Here is a 21,962-nt window from a genome sequence, read left to right on the forward strand (position 1 = left end):
GCCAGATGCAGCAGAGATCTACCAAAGTTATCTCCTCTAATCATTTTACAGGCAACCTGTCCCTTCACACATGGTCAGTCAAAGTAGAAAGCAAACAATGCATAAGGGAGAGTGAAATGGATGACTGTCTCCTGCCAGAATTTAAGCCTTAGGTGGAGTTTGCTGCCTGCTTTGGACTACCTCCCCAAGAGACTTGGTCCTGGTGTAGAAAGGCTCTCTGCTGGGCTCGCATCATCCAATGGTTAATGGCTTCATGCCCTCTTTAACTATCCTGAAAGTATCTGACTGGGGGCGGCTGCCAAGACCACATACGGTAACACCAACCCTGAAAGACCTACATTGGTTCCCAGTATGTTTCCAAGCACAATTCAAAGTGTTGGTGCTGACCTTTAAAGCCCTAAACAGCTTCGGCCCAGTAGGGTGAAGGAGCGTTTCCACCCCCATTGATCAGCCCAGACACTGAGGTCCAGCTCTGAGGGCCTTCTGGCGATTCCCTCACTGTGAGAAGCAAAGCTACAGCGAACCAGGCAGAGGACCTTCTTGGTAGTGGCCCTGTGGAACGCCCTCCCATCAGATGTCAAGGAAATAAACAACTATCTGACTTTTAGAAGACATCTGAAGGCAGCCCTGTTTAGGGAAGCTTTTAATATCTGAAGGACTATTGTATTTTAATATTTTGTTGGAAGCTGCCCAGAATGGCTGGGGAAACCGAGCCAGATGGGCAAAGTATAAATAATAATAATCTCCATCACCATCATCCTTATTGTGCAGGGGAATAGTTCATTATTATTACACCTGTATACCTGTATGGCCTGCTGCAAGCCTGGGGTGCAGTACATTCTGAAAGAATCTGGCAAAGGTTTTGAATAGGCCAATAATATGATTTTTATCAGACTGCCCATCAAATTCGTGAGTATATTAGCCACCAGGAGATTTCACTACAGCTACTGCTCTACTGACAGGTACTGACAGGTCCTGAAACCAGCTGGCCTTCGGAATATGCCAGGAATGTTGAGGGAGCAGCACACCAATGGCATTTGGTGATGTACCTCAATGCCCCACTGGGCTTCAATAGCATGCACAAGTTGGGGTAGCTGGAATTTAAAGGGGGGGGGAATAGGAGAGGACCGGTTTGCTAGGTCTAATACACTAGGGAGGGTGTCCTCTGAATCATTCACCAATTGCTTCTTGTTGGAGGGGGGGGCCGTCAAGAATGTTCCCTCCCCGTCCATCAACCTCTCTTCCAACTGGGCAAGACATTAGCAGGTGAAGCTTCTTATGTTTGGAGAGAAGCAATTTCACCACTAAGGTCCTAGGCCAGCTATAAAGTTGGAAATTCTACCAAAATCGAGAAGCTGGGGGCAGGAGAAATCCTCCTTTGCAGAATGTGGTTACTACTTGAGCTTCTATAAGAAAATCAATATTATCACTGCTAGGCGGCATTGTTCCTTATGAGCTGCAGAGGTACGGGTGATTCATCTTGTCACCATTTGCTAGGCCGAATTGCTGCTATAAAGATGAATGTATTGCCAAGAATGTTGTTTTTGTTTCAATCACTGCAAATTTTGGACAAAATGGACTGCTTCAAGAAGTGGCAGAGAGATATTTCTAGATTTGTCTGGCAGGGCAAGAAGCCCAGAATAAAATTTAAAATATTAACCGATGCAAAGGAAAGAGGTGGATTTGCCCTGCCAGACCTTAAACTTTATTATGAATCAGCAGCATTTTGCTGGCTGAAAGAATGGCTGCTTCTTGAGAACACAGACATTTTGGATTTAGAAGGTTTTAATAACGTTTTTGGGTGGCATGCATATCTGTGGTATGACAAGGTTAAAGCACATAAAGCATTTAAAAACCATATTTTCAGGAAAGCATTGTTTAATGTCTGGATAAGATATAAAGACTTACTTGAAAACAAAACCCCAAGGCGGTTATCACCGATGGAAGCGAAGGCTCAGAAAAAGCTCAATATGGAGGCCAAATGGCCGAAATATTGGGAGATTTTGGAACAAGAAGGAGACAAATTGAAATTGCAGAGTTTTGAGAAACTAAAAGATAAAGTGCGAGATTGGCTTCATTATTATCAAATAAGGGAGGCTTACAATCTGGACAAGAAAATTGGCTTCCAGGTGGAAAAATCAAAATTGGAAACAGAACTGTTAGATCCCAAAACTAAGATACTATCAAGAATGTATAACTTGCTGTTGAAATGGAACACTCAGGATGAAACGGTAAAATCTGCTATGATAAAATGGGCACAAGATGTTGGACATAACATTATGTTTGCTGACTGGGAACAGTTGTGGACCACAGGTATGAAATTTACGGCATGTGATGCCTTAAGAGAGAATATTATGAAAATGATCTACAGGTGGTACATGACACCAGTCAAGCTTGCAAAAATCTATCATTTGCCCGACAATAAATGTTGGAAATGTAAAGTCAATGAAGGTACATTCTTTCACCTTTGGTGGACGTGCCCAAGGATTAAGGCTTTCTGGGAGATGATTTATAATGAAATGAAAAAGGTATTTAAATATACCTTCTTGAAGAAACCAGAGGCCTTTCTCCTGGGCATGGTCGGCCAATTGGTGTTAAAGAAGGACAGAACTTTCTTTATGTATGCTACAACAGCAGCAAGAATACTCATTGCAAAGTATTGGAAGACACAAGATCTACCCACCAGGGAAGAATGGCAGATGAAGGTGATAGACTATATGGAATTGGCGGAAATGACTGGCAGAATCTGAGACCAGGGAGAAGAGTCGGTGGAAGAAGATTGGAAGAAATTTAAAGATTATCTACAGAAACATTGCAAAATTAATGAATGTTAAAATGATGCCGGAATGAAATTAAGTGGTTTTAGCAGCAATGTTAAAAGGAGTATGTAAAAATGGATTGTTAACAGGTGAAAATGTAAAGCTATAATATATTAAGATAAAGAATTAAGATAAAAACAAAGAGGGAAAGGATTTGCTGAATTAACCATTTGAACTGGAATACAAAAAAGGGAGGTGTGAGGAGGTCAGGGAAATAAGTAAATGAAAGGCAAGACATGGAAAGATGGATTTATTTTTAATTGTTTTTATTTTTTCTGTATTTTTTGTTTTTTGTTTCTTTCTTCTATTTCTTTTTTACTTTTGTAACTCTTTTTGAAATTCTAATAAATATCATTTAAAAAAAAACATCTTGTCACCATTTGTTCAATACATTTCTTGTTAATATAAGCTATCATCTACTTCATATGTTCCGCTCATTTCTGTCCTGGGGTATCACATTCCTCATTACAACCACAGATCTGATCTCAACCTATAATGTGTGTGCTAGTTTGCAAAATAATGTGTTGGAACTATTATGAAGCGCCTCAAGCAGAAAAACCCGGCAAGTTGATTAGCGATTGTGTGGGTGTTCAGCCAAACTAGGCTCAGAGAAGTCAGGAAGTTTGGAAGAGTCCAAACTGCAGGGGAGCTTTCTGATGCCTGAGATTCTTCTTCCAAGGGACCAAGATGAGGGCAAGAAGATGCCCCACATGCCCTGTTTGCCTCTCCCACCACAAACTCGTTCCTGCCATACCCTAACAGCTGAAACACACTACTTTTCTTAAGAAGGAATAGTAAAGGCGTCAAATCTTTGGCTCTTCGGCTTCCCACCAACTCTGTTCCCCTGCTCTCCAATCTATCATCACCCAAAATAATGGCCAATGCAATGAACTCTGCAGTGAAGTTGTGGCTTGTTTGAGGGTACACTGCTTGGGGTGACCATGGAAAGGGGAGGTAAGAGAGGGAGGCATCATCTCATCACTGTCACCACTGCTAATCCAGAGGTATTTTGGGGGGGGTGTGGTATTTGAATACCTGGGAGGAGCAGGGATGGTTACGGGTGGCAGCAGAGGGGCAGGAAGACACCTCCTGACTTGAGAATCCTTTTGCATTTACAGTGGTACCTTAGTTGTCAAATTTAATCCATTCCAGGAGTCCGTTCCGACTCCCGGAACTGTTCAAAAACCAAGGTGTGGCTTCCAATTGGCTGCAGGAGTTTCCTTCAATCAATCGGAAGCCTTGGAAGCCATGTTGGACGTTCAGCTTCCCAAAAACGTTCGCAAACCGGAACACTTACTTCCGGGTTTGCAGCATTCAGGAGCCGATTTGTTCAGGAGCTAAGCCGTTTGACGACCAAGGTACTACTGCACTCTGATTTTGTGGAAGAAACGCACTGGGAAAACGGGAGGGAAACAAGATCGACGGGCAAAAGCCTCTCCTTAAAAGTTAACGATAAACTGTCCTTGGAGTTTTCAGGGAAGCAAATCCCCTTTCAAAAGATTTGCACTTATGAAGGAAAAACCCCAGTAAGGCACTAAAAACATATAAGCTTCAGGATTCACTTTCATGTACAGGAAAATGACACATGGCAGATATTTTATGACTTGCTCTTTACTGTACTCCGGAAACTCCGGCTGTATAATCATTTACGAGGGGTGGGACGATCACACTGCACTGTAAAGGGCACCTTTAGTGTACTGACAAGATCCTACAAGCCTCACAGATAGATAGGATCCAAAATAGGAGAGCAGCACGCTGCCCAATTCTGCAACAAGAGATATCATCCTTGGCAAGGGATAAAGAGCTGCTGCTCTTTGCTTGGTGTTAACGACCCATAAAGCACAATTATACAGACATCCTGTTTCCTCTTTCGTGCTGCTAAGTTACTAGGGACAGGTGCAGAGGTAAGGGGCTGGAAAGTGATTGATGGTGAACCACCAACCCTAGTTAGTTTTAGCATTGTGTTGACATAAGCCAGAACCATGATTCTGCATAGCACAGAATGGGATGGAAGTTTTCGCTCAGCACGTGTAAGAACCTATAACCCTATATATGCACCACCGTGAGTTTCATGTTAAGGCAGGTAGGCTATAAATGGGACACATGCATTAAACCTTTCATTTATCTCTATCTCCACCAGCCATTTTGTCTGGTTCTAATGCCAGGTTTAAAAATAAAATAAAAATGGCACGCGCTGGGTGGCAGCCAGTCAGGCCAGTCTGCAGCTAGCCAAAAGGCAACCCGTTGTGCCCATATTTCAACACACCGCCGCCTTTCTCCTTGAAGGGAATGAGCGTTTAGAACGGAGGGGAGCGCCGAAACTCAAAACGCTAACACAAATGTTTTCCATTAAAATTCAATCAACACTACAGCCAGACTACCAACTGAGACCGGGATCTGACTGATCGGAGAATGTCACCGGCTTTTCAAGACCGAGAACTGAAAAGAATACCGAGAAAGACTCAATAAAAATACTCTGTACAGAAATGTCATAATCTTAAACACATGTGCGTAAATGGAATGTGCGCACATGGACGTTTTTATTTAGAGCTACGCACAGGGGGCCAGAGCTTGAGGTGGAGAGCTCTGCCATTTGGGTAGGGGCTTGGGCTTCCCTCTCCCCCCCCCCATGCCTGGACTGCCCTTCCCTTCACCATTAGGCCTTTAACAACATTTCTGAAATGTTGCTCTGATTGTCTAAAATGGGCAGCACCCATGGGAATTTTAAATGCGTTGGATCTGAGCACAGGATAGCAGACAATGGTACGAGCCAGCCTCCCAGTGTTCAGATGCTGCACCAGAACCTACTGGTTCAAATTACAAGGAAGGGAACGTTGCTAGTGTGGTGTAGTGGTTAAGGGCGGTAGACTCGTAATCTGGTGAACCGGGTTCGCTTCCCTGCTCCTCCACATGCAGCTGCTGGGTGAGCTTGGGCCAGTCACACTTCTCTGAAGTCTCTCAGCCCCACTCACCTCACAGAGTGTTTGTTGTGGGGGAGGAAGGGAAAGGAGACTGTTAGCCGCTTTGAGACTCCTTCGGGTAGTGATAAAGCGGGATATCAAATCCAAACTCTTCTTCTTCTTCCTCACTGTATGGCCTGTTCAACAGCAGAACAAACTGCCTATGGAGGCGGTGGACTCTCCTTTGTCCAACTGCACTAGCTATCAATTACTTTCCAGGCCTAACTCAAAGTGCTGGTATTGACCTATAGAGCCTTAAACAGCAATACCTCAAGGACCACCTCTTTCCATATGAACCTACCCGGACCCTGAGATCACCTTCTGAGGCCCTTCTTTAAGTGCCTCCTTCTTAAGAGGGCCTTTTCTGCATTGGCTCCCTGTTTGTGGAATGCTCTCCCCAGGGAGGCTCGCCTGGTGCCTGCATTATACACCTTTAGACGCCAGGCAAAAACATCCCTCATCTCCCAGACCTTTGGTTGACTGATATCCAACGCCCTTTTAAAATGTGGTGTGTTTTTCTTGAGGGGTAGGGGGAGTATTAGGTTGTTTTTGGTTTTATTATTTATTTTGTGATTTTATATATGTTGTAAACCACCTTGAGACCAGGGGGAGATAGAAGGCGGTATGCAAATTTAATAAATAATAACAATAACAATCATTTTAAGCAAAGGTGGCTAATCAAGGCTGCTGCAACAGCAGCTCTGCATCTTATGATGCAGGTAAATTCTCCTAGGAAGCCAGACGCAAGTGCCTTAATACTGAAAACTCTGGCGAATACTCCAGTTTTAATATTCAGTTTTAATGCTGAAAACTTAATACTGAAAACTTGCAACGGCTGGAGCTACAACTAGGGCCTGGGGCTGTGGATTGTGAACATCGGACATCAATAGGTAAGTCACAAGTCCAAGCCATCTCAATTTGCTGCTTTTCATTTCTACTTAATAGGGAGGGAGGGTGAGGTGGAAAAAAACAACACACACACACACACCCCACAAATGGAAATCGTTTGATGAGCTTATTCGACTGCAGGTCACGAATGAATTGCTTCTTTCTTAATACTGAGCTCAAATGATTAGCTTTCTTGCTTTCATGATCACTGGCTTCAAGCAAGGAGGGGAAAAATAAAGTATAAAACACCATAGCCCCTGGGTAGACTTATTTACCATGAATGACTCACACAGAGTTATGCATGACTGCGAGCACCCACCTTCCCCCAAAACTGGCAACGTTACAGGGAGCATTTTTATTTTAAATGAAAGTGGTGAAGGTGTGAGCTTCACTTGGGAAAGTTTCGCCATTACAGTGAGAAGCACAAATGCGCTTTTCTTCAGCATTAGGCATGAATTATATATTGATCCAACACCTCAGATGTGGCCATAGTGAAGAAAATCTAACCTGACATTTTGCTTACTGGTTTTCCTCGTCTCTCTTTAGGGACAATGGGTGATATTATTAAAGGCAGAGGTTTGATAGAACTCCCAATTCCCGACTGTCACAGCTGGGGGGCATCCACTTGAAGTTGCCACATCAAATGCCCACCTCCTGTATGCTAAACTGGGTAAAAAAGGTAAAGGGACCCCTGATCATTAGGTCCAGTCGTGACCGACTCTGGGGTTGTGGCGCTTATCTCGCTTTATTGGCCAAGGGAGCTCCGGCGTACAGCTTCCGGGTCATGTGGCCAGCATGACAAAGCCACTTCTGGCGAACCAGAGCAGCGCACGGAAATGCCGTTTACCTTCCCCCCAGAGTGGTACCTATTTATCTACTTGCACTTTGACGTGCTTTCGAACTGCTAGGTTGGCAGGAGCAGGGTCCGAGCAATGGGAGCTCACCCCGTCACGGGGATTCGAACTGCCAACCTTCTGATCGGCAAGTCCTAGGCTCTGTGGTTTAACCCACAGCACCACCCGCGTCCCTAAAGATGAGGTAAGATGAGGATTTTATTATCCTTTTATCCTACCCTTTATCACATGATATTTGGGCGTTTCACAGAATAAAATACAAGATAAAAAAGTAAGTAGCAACAAAGCAATAACCTTCCCCACTTCCCACAGACGCATTTAAAAGACTGAAGAATACGAATCAGCCCAAGGCTTGGTTGAAGAGGAACGTTTTCGCCTGGCGCCTAAAAATTATATAATCAAGACGCCAGGCATACCTCCCTGGGGAGAACATTCCACAAATGGGGAGTCACTACAGAGAAGGCCCCGTTCTAATTTTGCCAACCTCCACACCTTACGTGGAGGAGGCACACAAAGAAGAGCCTCGGGTAATGATCACAAGAGTCTGGGATGGCTTATATGATGAGAGAAGGTCCACGTGCACATAATGTATGTGTCTGAACCACCCATGTTACCCTCACAACAAACCACTGCAGTGAGTCCATTTGGCAGAGAATGACTGGCACAGTTAAGTTTCATGGCGAAGAGGAATTTGAACCCAGGTCTCCCAGGCTAAAGACTTGCACTCTAGCCATTCCACCGCATTACCTCCTTCCTCACAATAAATATGGCAGTTGCTATGGAGTCAAGGAGTTGGGGGGGGGGCCTTTTAGGTCAACCTTCTGCCTGGAAGCCCTCCAAAAGATGGCTGCCCACACTCTGCTCAAAGACCCCCAACATCTGCCCACATGGAGAAGAACAGGAGCTGGGGAACATTTGTCCCTCAAGATGTTCCCATTACTGTTGTTTCGTTTATGAATCTCTTCCCACAAGGCACCTCAAAGGGATTTGCGATGCAGCATATACAAAACAGATACATATACAAAAAACAGGTGAACAGCACAAAATCAATTCAAACTCAAGGCAGCTATTGAGTGAGGTACAGATTTTGGAAGACTCGTTGAAGGAGGAATGCATGTAGCAGACTCCAAAAAGACAGCAGAGAAGAAGAAGAAGAGGAGTTTGGATTTGATATCCCGCTTTATCACTACCCTAAGGAGTCTCAAAGCAGCTAACAACTGCTTTCAACAAACACTCTGTGAGGTGAGTGAGGCTGAGAGACTTCAGAGAAGTGTGACTGGCCCAAGGTCACCCAGCAGCTGCATGTGGAGGAGCGGGGAATCGAACCCTGTTCACCAGATTATGAGTCCACCACTCTTAACCACTACACCGCACTGGCTCTCATAGAAGGAGCACGTCTGGTATGCAATGCGGAGGGCAGGAGTTCTAAAGGTAGTGTCAGGGAACTGCCATCGGAACTAGCGGAGGAGGCGAGGCTCCACAGCGATGCTGGAGAGGGGCCAAGCAGGGAGAGAGACAGGTCTCAGGCTGGGGAAGAAAATCAGCGCAACACCAGGGATAGAGGGGGGCCGATGGGGGAAGCAGAGAAGGGGCTCCAGGACTCTTCGCAGGAGACCAGCGAGGAGAGCACAGGTCCTCCGCTGCCCACACCCACCCTGCGCAGAAGACTTCCGCGCAGGGAAAGTAGGCGGCGACTTGGCGTCAAAGAGCTTCTTTGCTGGAAGAGGTTTAAGAAACGCCCACTGACGGATTCTGCCAGCGACTGAACAGCCACGGAGTGGATGGCTGTCCAGCGAGAAACGGTTTAACCAGCCAACCTAGCCCAGAGCGGCGGTAACTTACGCACAAGCAACCCCTAAAGCCATTACAGGTAGGTTGGTGCGACCCCAACTAAAGGCCCAAATCTGATGTTGTGCTAAGTAGACTTCCTGATAGGATGGCATCTGCAGGATGCCCTCTCCTGCAAAACACAGTGAGTAGTTGTGGACCTAGAGGATGGATGACTTTTTAAGGCATCCTGGTCCCAAGCTGCATAGCCCTTGGAGCACCAGTACCAGCCCAGTAGCTAACTGGTATCCCATGCAATTCTTTCAGCACTGGTGTAATATCATGGGGTTAGTCCATCCCAGTGAGCAGTTGACCATCCACATCTTGCACCTTCTGCACCTTCTGGGCTAGCCTCAAGGAAGTCCAGCAGCCCAGCCACCATGCCAAAGGCAACAGGACCTTCTCAAAGTTCATGCACCTGTCTAAGGGACTCTCTTATGGAGCAGTGGTCCAGCTCCAAATAAAATAGTGTCTCCGAGGGCTGCAAAGCCGAACTGCAAGTCATCCACACTTCCTCTAAAAATTTGGCAAACTGAAAACATTTAAGGCTGTCAGATGCACCTTCGTGAACAATGCTTAATTTTCATTGGTGAAAGGACAGAGCAAAAGCAATGGATCCACGGGTGATCAGCCAAGGATATTAATTGGGCAGACATGTGCTTTCCACATAAAAACAGGAATGTTCTCTTAATAAAGGCTTCCTTACCTTGAATGCACTGAAGAGTCCCATCTTCTCCCCTTATTGTAAAAGTTTCACCTGGATTAACTTGGACAAAAATGACCTGCCAAAATAAAGAACCTGATGTCAGAATCTTATAAAGAAAATATCCATGAAATGTATGCATTCTCTCCAGAACATAGGCATGAAACAAGATATTTGAAGGGGGTGGGGACTGGGGGACTTAACTAAATCATCATTTCCCAACCTGAAACCCTCAATGTGTTGTTGGGACTCCAAATCCCATCAGCCCCAGCCAACATGGCCGATGACCTGGGATGAAGGGACCTGTAGCCCAAAACATTTCGGAGACCAACAGCTTAGGGAAAGTTAAACTAGAAAAGTCCTGGAATGATTTATTTTTTATTAAATTTCTATACTGCCCTTCACCCGAGGATCACAGGGCAGGTTGCAATATAAAAACACAGAAATACATGACATAACAATAATGGATACAAAAGAAAGCCAGCATGACTAAACAACAGAATAGAAGATGTTAGAATACAAAAGTCTCGCCTGAAATAAAAACGCACATGTTCCGTCAAGCCAAAATAAATCTGCAATAAGGCAAGCCAAGACCAAACAGTTGAAGGGGGGGGGCGCGAGATATTTTTTTAAACTGATGCTAAGCAGAAAACAAGCCAGGGAAGCAATGGTACTATGGTAATAACAAATAATAGGGTGAAGAAAGACTGGGAAATGGAGAGAAATTTTATTAAGGACCAGACCCCAACAATATTGCTTCTTTAATCCCAACACTGGCCTTTTGTCTGTTCCTGGATCGGCAAACACTCCTCATCCATATCTTAACAGCCTCTGTAACCTTTCCCCCGCCCATTTCTTTACTTTTCCCCTGTATCCTGTTCCATCGCTGCCCTGCAACCTTCCCTCCTCTAGCAGCATAACACCTTTGGCACAATCCCTTAGGCCAGAAAGGCCATAGAAAGGAAGGTACAGTGGACGCTCGGGTTGCGAACGTGATCCGTGAGGGAGGCACGTCCGCAACCCACAGCACCACATCTGCGCATGCGCAAAACGCGATTTGGTGCTTTTGCGCATGCACGAGCACCAAAACCCAGAAGTAACCCGTTTCAGTCCTTCCAGGTTTTGGCGCGCCCGTAACCCAAAAACACGCAACCTGAAGCGTCTGTAACCCGAGGTATGACTGTATACCTAACTAAATAAATGCACACTCCACCCCTGTTCTGTCTTGCTATCATCTTCCTCCTCTCTCCTTTTGCAGTCTCACCTGTGTCCAATTCTAGACTGCCAGCTCTTCAGGGCAGGGGACTGCCCTCTAACATTTTGTAGAGAGCAATGCACTTTGATGTCACTATTGCACATACATGCAACAGTATGCTATCGGGAGTGGGGAGTGGAGTGGGAACTGCTGCAGAATGTATTTTTGCACAGCTATGACTGCTCACTCAAATGGCCTGCTTGCACGAGCGTCGTAACAGAGATCGCGCCTCTGCTTCCATCATCGCAAACCACATCCTGCAATTTTGCCTGTTCATGGAAGGGTGATCTCGTGCAAGCTCATTCCTCCCAGTACCACTTATTAGTAATCTTGTAATTCGATGAACACAAGGGAAGATTGCCAATGGGCGGTGTGCAGGTGCCTGGGAGCACACCCCGACCACACTTAGCACGTCCAGAGTCAATTTTATGCGTCATAAAACACCCCAAATCTTTCTCTCTCTTCCCCCCCCCCCATATACAAGCAATTATTTGCAAGATTTAGCGGGGCGCACTATCTCCTTAGCGTGCATTAACCTGTTTCATAACGCTTGGTTATACAGTTCACTACAAGATGTCAGCACACAAAACTGGCGTGTGGAAGAGGCAGGGTGCATGTTGTTGCCCCAGGCCCATTAAACACAGATTTGGAAAAATGATTAGAATGACTAAAAACATGGAACACTGTTAGTTTTGCTTCAGTGGAATAGAACATGATTATTGCTCTCAGAGACTGCAAACATGATCTCCTCTCAGTTAACCTAGACTGAAAGCTTCCAAAGAAAACACGCTACAGCATTTGTTGAGTTATAGTCATGCTAAGCTAATGCATGCGTAAGTTTTTGTTCTCTTTATTTAATCTGATTTTTTAAAAACGCTGTGGGGGGCAGGGGGCGGGAATCCATTCCGTGTCCACTGCTTTCTGACATGGCAATGCTAGAGAGGCTTACCTCCACCACCCCCCAAGTCACAGCTGTCGCCCTTTTCATTGCACACAAGAACATCTGACATGAAAAGCCGTTTTCAAAAGACGTGGCATCTTCCTGTATTAAGGGCTTCCAAACACAAACAAGGAGGAAAGAGCTATCTATAGCTACTGTTTACATTGCACATCTTAGCAAGCAGCAGTATCCTGAGCGCAGCGTGAGGCTGTCTAGGTTTATTTTAGTCACCAGTGTCTGAAAGGGTCATATCCTAATGGCACAAAAGTTTACAGAGTCCGAAGCAAATGATCCTGCAGAGGTGAAGGGTCAGATAACAGAATGTGGGTACTTGAAAAAGGGGGGTGCATCACAAAATCTGGGGGCACAATTAGCTTCTGCAAGCCAGTTCAACGTTACCCCATAACACACCCAATGTTGGTGAAGCTAACTCTTTACTTAAAGAAACCAAAGCAGCTCAGGCCTAGTGATCACAGCAACTCTTTGCAGTGGGGCTAAGGCTCCATCCCCAGCAACTTGAGGCTCCTTCGTCTTGTCTCTCTTTGCTCCACCCTCTTCATTCCTCCTCGTGTTCTGGGAGACCAGGGGGAGGGGAGCGGGTCGCAGCAGGAGGGAGAGACCCCCTGGCTTCTTTAGCCGCCTGCCTCATCTCTGTCGCTTGGGCCCCCTCTGCTACTGCCTCTGATTCTTGACTGCTCTCTGCCCCAGCCTCTTCCTGCTCACTAAACCCTGTTACCTATTTGGCTTCTGACACCTCCTTCTCCTCCCAGTCTGCTCCCTCTTCTCCCTCTTACCGCTCATGGCCATCCCACCACCAATTTCCTGGCTCTGAGCCTTCTTCCCTTAGGAAGCTGCTTCCCTTCCCAGCTGCTGCCCCCTTCCCACTCCTCTACATCCAGCCAGTCCATGACACAGGCTGAGCTTCTGTCCTATGGAATCTGCAAAATGCACTCATCTACCTCGTTCCCCTTTTGCAAACCAACATGATTGCCATTCACTTCTATGGAGGGGTAGGAAGCAAAGCATTAATACTATAGAGAAGTATGCAGAAAGCCCCCAGGTTCAGTTCCCTGCATTTCTAGTTAAAAGATTTGGTTGCAGGCAATGGGCACACGGTTGCAGTAATGGAGAAATTTAGCCATCTGCACTAAATGGGCAAACGAACAGCAATCCCACAAGAGTGAGCCAGGTTTCTGCATGAAAAACATGAACACCTCCTGTATCACCCTCCAGTTGTCCTTACCATTTTCAAGCCCCCGAGTTGAATTAGTGGCACCGGGGGGACAGAGGAAGACTTTTACATTCTCCTCCCCACGACACTGCCCAAAAAACGCTAGGGAGACAGGGCACTAGATGACCTTTCACATTGTTTAAAATTCTACAATTCTATGTAAAGGTAAAGGGACCCCTGACCACTAGGTCCAGTCGTGACCGACTCTAGGGTTGCGGCGCTCATCTCGCTTTATTGGCCGAGGGAGCCGGCGTACAGCTTCCGGGTCATGTGGCCAGCATGACTAAGCCGCTTCTGGCGAACCAGAGCACCTCACGGAAATGCTGTTTACCTTCCCCCCAGAGTGGTACCTATTTATCTACTTGCACTTTGACGTGCTTTTGAACTGCTAGGCTGGCAGGAGCAGGGACCGACCAACGGGAGCTCACCCCATCACTGGGATTCGACCCGCCAACCTTCTGATCGGCAAGCCCTAGGCTCTGTGGTTTAACCCACAGTGCCACCCACATCCCGTACAATTCTATGAAGCAACCAATTAAAGTGCAGCTGAGGGAACTCCAAACTGCAGTGACATCACACAGAGCATTTTGTCACTTAGCTGCATGAATGGGTGGTGTGTAGGCACAGCCGCTCGCAGCAACATTAGCAGACAGAGAGACCAATAGCACAGGACTGCTGTTTTTGGCAGCAGTCAGGCATCTCCAATAGCCTTTTAGTTCCAGCATCTTCCCAAAAAGGTACAGCGGTTTCCAAGGCCTTGATACAGGAAACCCATCAATGGCTTTGAGCCGCCTCCAGGCCTGATTCCCAGACAGCCCCCGTTTCTGATCTTCAGCTCAAGGCACACAAAATTCTTTCTGCCACGTTGGTTCCACGGTGCTCAAGACTGAGAGAGAGCGCCGGCCCCTCCCCTCAAAATTCCTGAAGTCCTTCTGAGAGTATGGCATTACTGCAAGGTACCATGCTATGTTTAGCGCTAAGCCTGATGATCTTTCCACTGATAATAAAGGCAAAAGACCCCCTTTCAGAACATCAAGAAGATGTTTAGAAATTAAGAGCGGCGCACTCGTTAAGGGTGCACGTTAAGAAATTACAGAATTGCATCTCTAAGCTTTCTTTGTTGGGGGCAGTGATTTCTGCATGAACCCACTGTCAGTGTTAAAATTATAAGTTCTAGAAAGGGAGGGAGAGGAAATGGAAACGTGGCCCATTATGCGAGGTTTGCAACAAGCCTTTCTTAAAGACACTGATCAGGGCAGACAGGGACAGCAAAGACACCACAATCAGAGTCCCAGAAGAGATAAAAATAAACCGACAAAAGCCAGGCCAGTCCATCTGTGACCTCGGCTCCATCAGCAGTGAAAGACATCTGCCTCCCAGCCTCCAAACTTCTATGCATTATTCACAAGGGTCATAGCTTCACCAAAATAAAGCATACCATTCAAAACAAAGCGAGGGAGCCGGGGAGATCAAAACACATGTCGCTCCTTAAAGACACGAATGTTATTTTTAAGTTGTATAGCATTTCAGTAACTTTCAAGCCACAGGACTTTTTAGATGTGAAGGCCAGGGCTCCGTTCTCCAGAAAGGAAACCTCAACCGCCCAAGACCTTCCCATTCGGCATTCAATGTGCCGGTTCAAACCATATCACCCAGAAGTGTTTTCCTCCTCCGCCCTTCAATGGTGAAGGAATTGCATTCTGCACATGCTCAGGAGCGCTCTCACCTACTGCCGTCCTTGGAAGTCGCAGAAACTGGCCGGGTGCAAATGGAGCAGTCCAAGAAGAAGAAAAAGAAAAAAAGGCCTTCCATGTCCTTTGAAAAGCTTTTCTACTTCTTGTGCGATTCGGGCCTGCTGAGTCGCCATGGCAACCAGGCAGTAATTTAGCGAGCCACCTCAAGACCAGCTCCAGCATCCTAATGCTCAGTCTCCACTTCTAGCAGTTTCTCACACAAAGGTGTGAGCGCACACAAATCATTGTCATCCTTCGCAAGTCTCCAGTCGTCCCTGCGATGCAACGCCAGCTAGGTTCCATCAAGAAAAGACAGCTTATTTGTTTTACTGAGGTCAGGGAGAAGACCTTTGCTGATTCCATTCCTCCACTGCAATCTAACAGTTGGGGAGGAGAGAGTCTTATGACACTTCCCTGACAACCAGCACTGATGCGACAGTAATGTGTTTTCGCATCAAGCGGTTCCGATGTAAGGAGTCTAAGATGCTGGCAGATTCTATTACACTTAAGCCTTTTCTTAATAGATTATTATTATTATTATTATTATTATTATTATTATTATTATTACCAGGTGACATGGAATAAAATGTTGCAGTGTGCAGTGCTGGTGTTCAGAATTCCAATCGCTCCATTTCACCACTGTAGTGAAGAACACTGTTTATACAGTCTGTCTGTCCTCAGAGCTCAAAACCATCAGGGAGGAATGGACAACTGCTCCAGCTGAGGAGTGTGGCTCAAACAGTTTTATAAAACTAGTTTGGTTGATGATGATGATGATGATGATGATGATGATGATAATTTATACCCCACCTATCTGGCTGGGTTTCCCCAGCCACTCTGGGCAGCTTCCAACATAATATTAAAATACAATAGTCTATTAAACATTAAAGCTTCCCTAAACAGGGCTGCCTTCAGATGTCTTCTAAAAGTCTGGTAGTTGTTTTTCACTTTGACATCTAGTGGGAGGGCGTTCCACAGGGCGGGTGCCACTACTGAGAAGGCCCTCCGCCTGGTTCCCTCTAACTTGGCTTCCCGGAGTGAGGGAACCGCCAGAAGGCCCTCGGCACTGGACCTCAGTGCGGGCAGAACAATGGGGGTGGAGACGCTCCTTCAGATATACTGGACCGAGGCTGCAATACCTCCTCCAACCACCTGAAGTGGTGGCACTGAGGAGCCAGGAGCATTGTCCTTGACTGGTGGTTGAAGTACAGTATCTGAAGACAGAGTTGGAACTTGAGATGACCGTAACAGAGTGGAGAATTGGGGAAAACTAACAAAATGGATTTCAACAGAGGCAATTGTAAGGTTCTAATACACTTAGGCAGTAAGAACCAGCTGCACAAATATAAGATGGGGGACACTTGGATTGCCAGTAGTACATGTGAAAAGGATCTAGGGGTCTTAACAGACCACAAGCTTAATACAAGTCAACAGTGGGATGCGGCATAAAAAAAAAAAAAAGCTAAAGTAAGGACTTGGTTGGATACAACCAAATGCCACTCTAGGCTGCAGAAGTATAGTATCCAGATCAAGGGAAGTAATAGTATCACTCTATTCTGCCTTGGTCAGACCACACCTGGAATACTGTGTCCAATCCTGGACGCCACAATTTAAGAAGGATGTTGACAACCTGGAATGTGTGCAGAGGAGGGCGACCAAGATGATCAAGGGTCTGGAAACTAAACCACATGAGGAATGTTTGAGTGAGTTGGGGGTATGTTCAACCTGGTAACGAAGAGACCAAGAGCAGACGTCCTAATTGGACCATACTACCGTATTTTTCGCTCTATAGGACACACTTTTTCCCCTCCAAAAATGAAGGGGAAATCTGTGTGCGTCCTATGGGGCGAATACAGGCTTTCGCTGAAGCTTGGAGAGCAAGAGGGGTCGGTGCATTCTCGCTCTCCAGGCTTCAGGAAGCTCTCTGCAAGCCTGGGGAGCCCGCGGGAGCTCCCGCAGGGCTCCCTAGGCTGCGGATAGCAGCCTGCTGCCTGGCGCGCAGGGCGCCCTGAAGCAGAGCGCCCCGCGCGTCGGGCAGACATCCGCAGCCTGGGGAGCCCAGAGGGAGTTCCCACAGGGCTCCCTAGGCTGCGGATAGCAGCCTGCTGCACGGAGCGTGGGGCGCACTGAAGCAGAGTGCCCCGCGCTTCGGGCAGACATCGGCCAGCCCCACAAGCTCGGGGGACAGCGGGGAGGCGGAGCGCCGCCATACCGCTGTTCCCCAACCTGGTTTGGTTTCCCCGACCTGGTTTGGGGGGGGAAATAAGGGGGGGAATTTCCTCCCCCCTCCCCCCAAAACTAGGTGCGTCCTATGGGACGGAGCATCCTATGGGATGAAAAATACGGTACTTCAAACTGTGGGGGAAGAGGACTGAATATTTGAGTAACTTCTCTATTTTTAAAAGAGAGAGAACTCTTTGCACCTTCAAAGTTAGTATTCTGGGGAAAAGGTTATGCTAGAATCTTTTCCGACATGCAGCTATATTGCATATGCGTGGCTAATACGGAGAAAATATTCAAATATCCTATCCTTCCATCTGTGGCTTGAAATGGTCCATTAACAGACATGTCACTGCTTGATTATTACAGTAGAATCACAGTTTCATTTGGCAAAAAAGGAGAATTTTATTTTTTTAAGAGAACCATCCTCACAAAGGTATGATCCCAACATTCTTCTAACCTAACAGGGTCTGTGCTCCCTCGTTTATTGTGCACAAGGGTGTGAATGTTTTTCGCTCAACAAATCGCATCTAAGCAAGTCAAGACAAAAGCCGTTTCATTCCTGCTCCTGTTTACCATAGGATTAAATGCTCTTGGATGGGGTTTTTTCAGATACAGAAGCCTACCAAGAAACCGAGATGCACATCTGCTGCCGTGTTTGCACAGAACAATCAACAGATTTGCCCCACTGCCAGATAGGGTAACCCAGAGGGACCCTGACGCACCATGGCCCATGCTCACGGAGCATGTTCTAAGCCAGGGGTGTCAAACTCAAATTCATCGGGGGCCGCATCAGCAGTTTGGTCACCCTCAAAGGGCCGGTTGTATCTGTAGGACTTTATCAAAGTTATTTTTCCTTAGGCACTGGTGTGTGTTGTCTTGAACCGATACACTATTTAATATACCTATTCCAGTACGATTTTAAATAAGAATAGAAGAAGAAATAATAATGATTTTTTAAAAAGATGACGAGATGGGCTTCCAGGCAGACTGGAGCTCCAACAGGGAGGAGACAGCAGCCTGTCCCAACAGAGCAGAGCAGAAGCAAATGTTGCCTCCCCCCGCCCTGCCGCCGCACTCATGGGGAGGGGGGCGGTGTTTCGTAGCCAGGCTCCCGCAGCCAAGTTGCTGGCAGGCTCCCACTTTGCTTCAGCCGCCCAGATGCCGGCGCGGTCCTCTTCGGGGTGGGAGGTGCCCCTGCTTTGCGGTGTGGCACACCGCCCGCCCGGCTCCCTCCACCACACTCTGCGCAGCTGAACCGGCAGCAGCTTCGCCTCTCCCAGCCCAGCGGGGGCACGCCGCCTGCGGCAGGACTTGCGCCGGGTCCCCGCTCTCCACTCGCCTCCGCCGTTCCCTTCCCCGCCTGCTGGCCCCGCTACTTACCCACCAGGGCGACCCCCAGCCAGCCCCTGGCCCCGCCGCCTTCACCCCCGGCCATCTCCTCGCCAGCTGCAGCGCCGCAGTGGCCTCTTCTTGCGGCCCGAGCGAGTGAGCGAGCAGCGTCCCAAGCGTGGCTCTCGCTCCCTGCCCTCGCTGCCAGCCTCCGCGGCTCTCTTGGGCTCCAAAGGTTGCCGCGCGCGCAACCCGCCCCCTCGAGCAGCCGCGCCTGGGAGGCTCCGAGGGGCGGAGGCAGCCGGCTCCAATCTCGGCTTGGTGGGACCACCTCCTCCGCAGCGAGCCCTGGACTGGACCGAGCGAGCAGAAAGCCTCTTTGCCCGGCCCGCGAGGAAGGCGAAAGTTGCGGGACCGGCCGGTAGGCAGCGCCAACAGGGCGCGTCGGTTGGAGCCCTGTCTGCAAGCAGGCAGGGAAGGCTGTTCGCGTGGGTCACTTTTTAGAAAGGCAGAGAGCCTCCGACGGAGTGCGGACCCTAAAATCTGGGTCAGGACCAGTAAAAAGGACGAGAACCTCGCTTCCTCGCCCTTGATGCCACGGGCCACATGACGAGGTCTGGCGGGCCGGATTCGGCCCGCGGGCCTTGTGTTTGACACCCGTGTTCTAAGCCTATTTGCATCCCCTTTCGCCAACTGGGCTGAACAAATAAATTCGGAATGCATTTCATGGGAATGGGACAAACCTCCAGACAAGGGTCTCAACTTGAATAAACTATAGGGGGAAGGGGACAATGGATGGACAGGTAAGCCTTGCCCCCACATAATCAATCACAAGATGCAGCACACACACATCATTTGAATGGCAATGCCCATCAACTTTGTGGGTATGGCATGGGTACCTTGAATATTTTATTTTGGGGGCCAAAGGGATGTCGGCTCCTACAAATTAGCTCCTACACATCTAATTATGAAGGTTGCATGCTATTTCCAACACATCACACAGCAGCTGGGAGATACCAGATGCAAGTTTTTCCAAGCAGCCATTTCCAAAAACCACGGCAGCTCATGAAGCAAGTTTCTGGCAAAGTTTACCCTCTTTCATTTTTGTGGTGGTGCTGCCACTGAGACAGCCATTCCAATTCCCCACTTTAGAATTGCAACATTCTATTAAACACAAAAGGAGTTCAGAAGCAAAAAAGAAAAGGAAAAAGATTTATGCCTTCAGATTTCCTTTGGAGGCATTCTCCTCCCTCCCCCCACCCCGATCACTTGAAAACTCTGCTGTTCTGCCATGAAACTGCAGTATTCCCAAAAGCTAAAGCAGCCATTTCTGAACGGAAAAATGGAACGCGATTTTGCTCCAACGCTATAATCAGCCGACCACAGTCCCAACTGTGGGGTTTTTCCACTCCTTCCTGTGAAAGGAAGGCTAGAACACTAATCTGACAAGGAAGAGACCTCACTTAAGTCTCTTGCCGTGTATTGCTGACTACAGGTTAACCAGCAAGTCATGCTCTTGAGATGATGCACACCTAAACCATAGCTTTTCAGTTCCCACCAGACTCGAGTTGTGGCTACTGAGTTCTCGTAGTGCAAGCCCCTGGATTCAGCCAGTAACCTCTCTGTATACTGCTGTTCTGATCTGGCAGGCTTAAATTTATCGTTCCCAGACAAAAACACCACTCCCAAAGCAAACCTGGAAAAGAGGAGACTGAGAGGAGATAGGATTTTGTTGTTGTTGTTGTTTAGCCATTTAGTCGTGTCCGACTCTTCGTGACCCCATGGACCAGAGCATGCCAGGCACTCCTGTCTTCCACTGCCTCCCGCAGTTTGGTCAAACTCATGCTGGTAGCTTCAAGAACACTGTCCAACCATCTTGTCCTCTGTCGTCCGCTTCTCCTTGTGCCCTCCATCTTTCCCAACATCAGGGTTTTTTCCAGGGAGTCTTCTCTTCTCATGAGGTGGCCAAAGTATTGGAGCCTCAGCTTCAGGATCTGTCCTTCCAGTGAGCACTCAGGGCTGATTACCTTAAGAATGGATAGGTTTGATCTTCTTGCAGTCCATGGGACTCTCAAGTCTCCTCCAGCACCAGAATTCAAAAGCACCAATTCTTCGGCGATCAGCCTTCTTTATGGTCCAGCTCTCACTTCCATACATCGCTACTGGGAAAACCATAGCTTTAACTATACGGACCTTTGTTGGCAAGGTGATGGCTCAAATATCTCTCACGTGCAGGAAGGAGCAAGCTTGTTTTTTTCTCTTGCTCTGGATGGTAGGACTTGAACCAATGGCTTCAAGTTACAAGCAAGGAGACTCAACTAAACATCAGGAAGAACTTTCTGACTGTAAGAGCCATTCGACAATGGAACAGACTCCATTGGGAGGTTGTGGACTCTCCTTCCTTGGAGGTTTCTAAGCAGAGGTTGGGTGGCCATGTGTCAAGGATGCTTTAGCTGAGATTCCCACATTGCAGGGGGCAGGACTAGACGTTTCTCCTTTCCACGTTCCATGGCAGCTCCAGGTTTCCCAGTTGCTGCTGCGACACCCGGCCAACACAACTAAGTCCACTGTGCCTTGTTCCCCAGGCAGCTCCAACAAGGCTGCATCAGCAGGAAGGTGGGAACGAAGAAAAGCATACAGGAGACTGCTAGGTGACTTTTTTTAAAACACTTCCTTACTACTTCCGGTTCACGCTTGTTAGGTAGAAGAGAAGGAATGTAGCAACAATGCAAAGCTTATGCGCAGGAACCTGGGAGGACATGGTCACATTGCGCAGGGGGAGTTATTAAATCCACAGCTTCAAAGTCCCCGTGTACCAGGGTTCATACACATAACGTATTTTTCCGTGTATTGGATGCCCCCAGGTATAGGACAACCCCTATTTTTGGGGACTCCAAATTAAGAAAATGGGGGGAGATTGAGCTTAATTGTTGACGAAAATAGCTCACGTGCCGGACCAACGCTGACAGCCGCGCGCCTCTAACAAGCCATCTATCAGAGTTGTTGAGCTTTTGAGCTTTTTGGGGGGGAGCGCCATTACCCGGGAGGGGCGCAAGGTTTCTATGACGGGAAAGGCGCAGAGGGGTGATATTACTTCGATCGCCGTGGCCAACTGGAGCAGCAGCGACGCTCGCACATAGCCGGCCACAAGCTCCACGTGGCACAAATGGATCACCAGCAGCCTCACCACCAGCTGTAAC

The 21,962-nt window shown here is 47.6% G+C and overlaps 1 protein-coding gene across 3 annotated transcripts in view; it reads right to left on the reverse strand.

Moving 5' to 3' along the window:
* The window catches only part of FNDC3B (fibronectin type III domain containing 3B), a 298,646-nt gene that overhangs the window by 168,558 nt on the left and 108,126 nt on the right, over nucleotides 1-21,962 (reverse strand). For all 3 annotated transcript variants that reach the window (XM_083613137.1, XM_083613138.1, XM_083613139.1), the window contains exon 3: nucleotides 10,055-10,130. In XM_083613137.1, the coding sequence (XP_083469263.1) occupies nucleotides 10,055-10,130 (76 nt within the window). The remainder of the gene's footprint in view (nucleotides 1-10,054; nucleotides 10,131-21,962) is intronic.

This window comes from Podarcis filfolensis (assembly GCF_964270895.1).
Source record: "Podarcis filfolensis genome assembly, chromosome: 5".
Lineage (NCBI taxonomy): Eukaryota > Metazoa > Chordata > Lepidosauria > Squamata > Lacertidae > Podarcis > Podarcis filfolensis.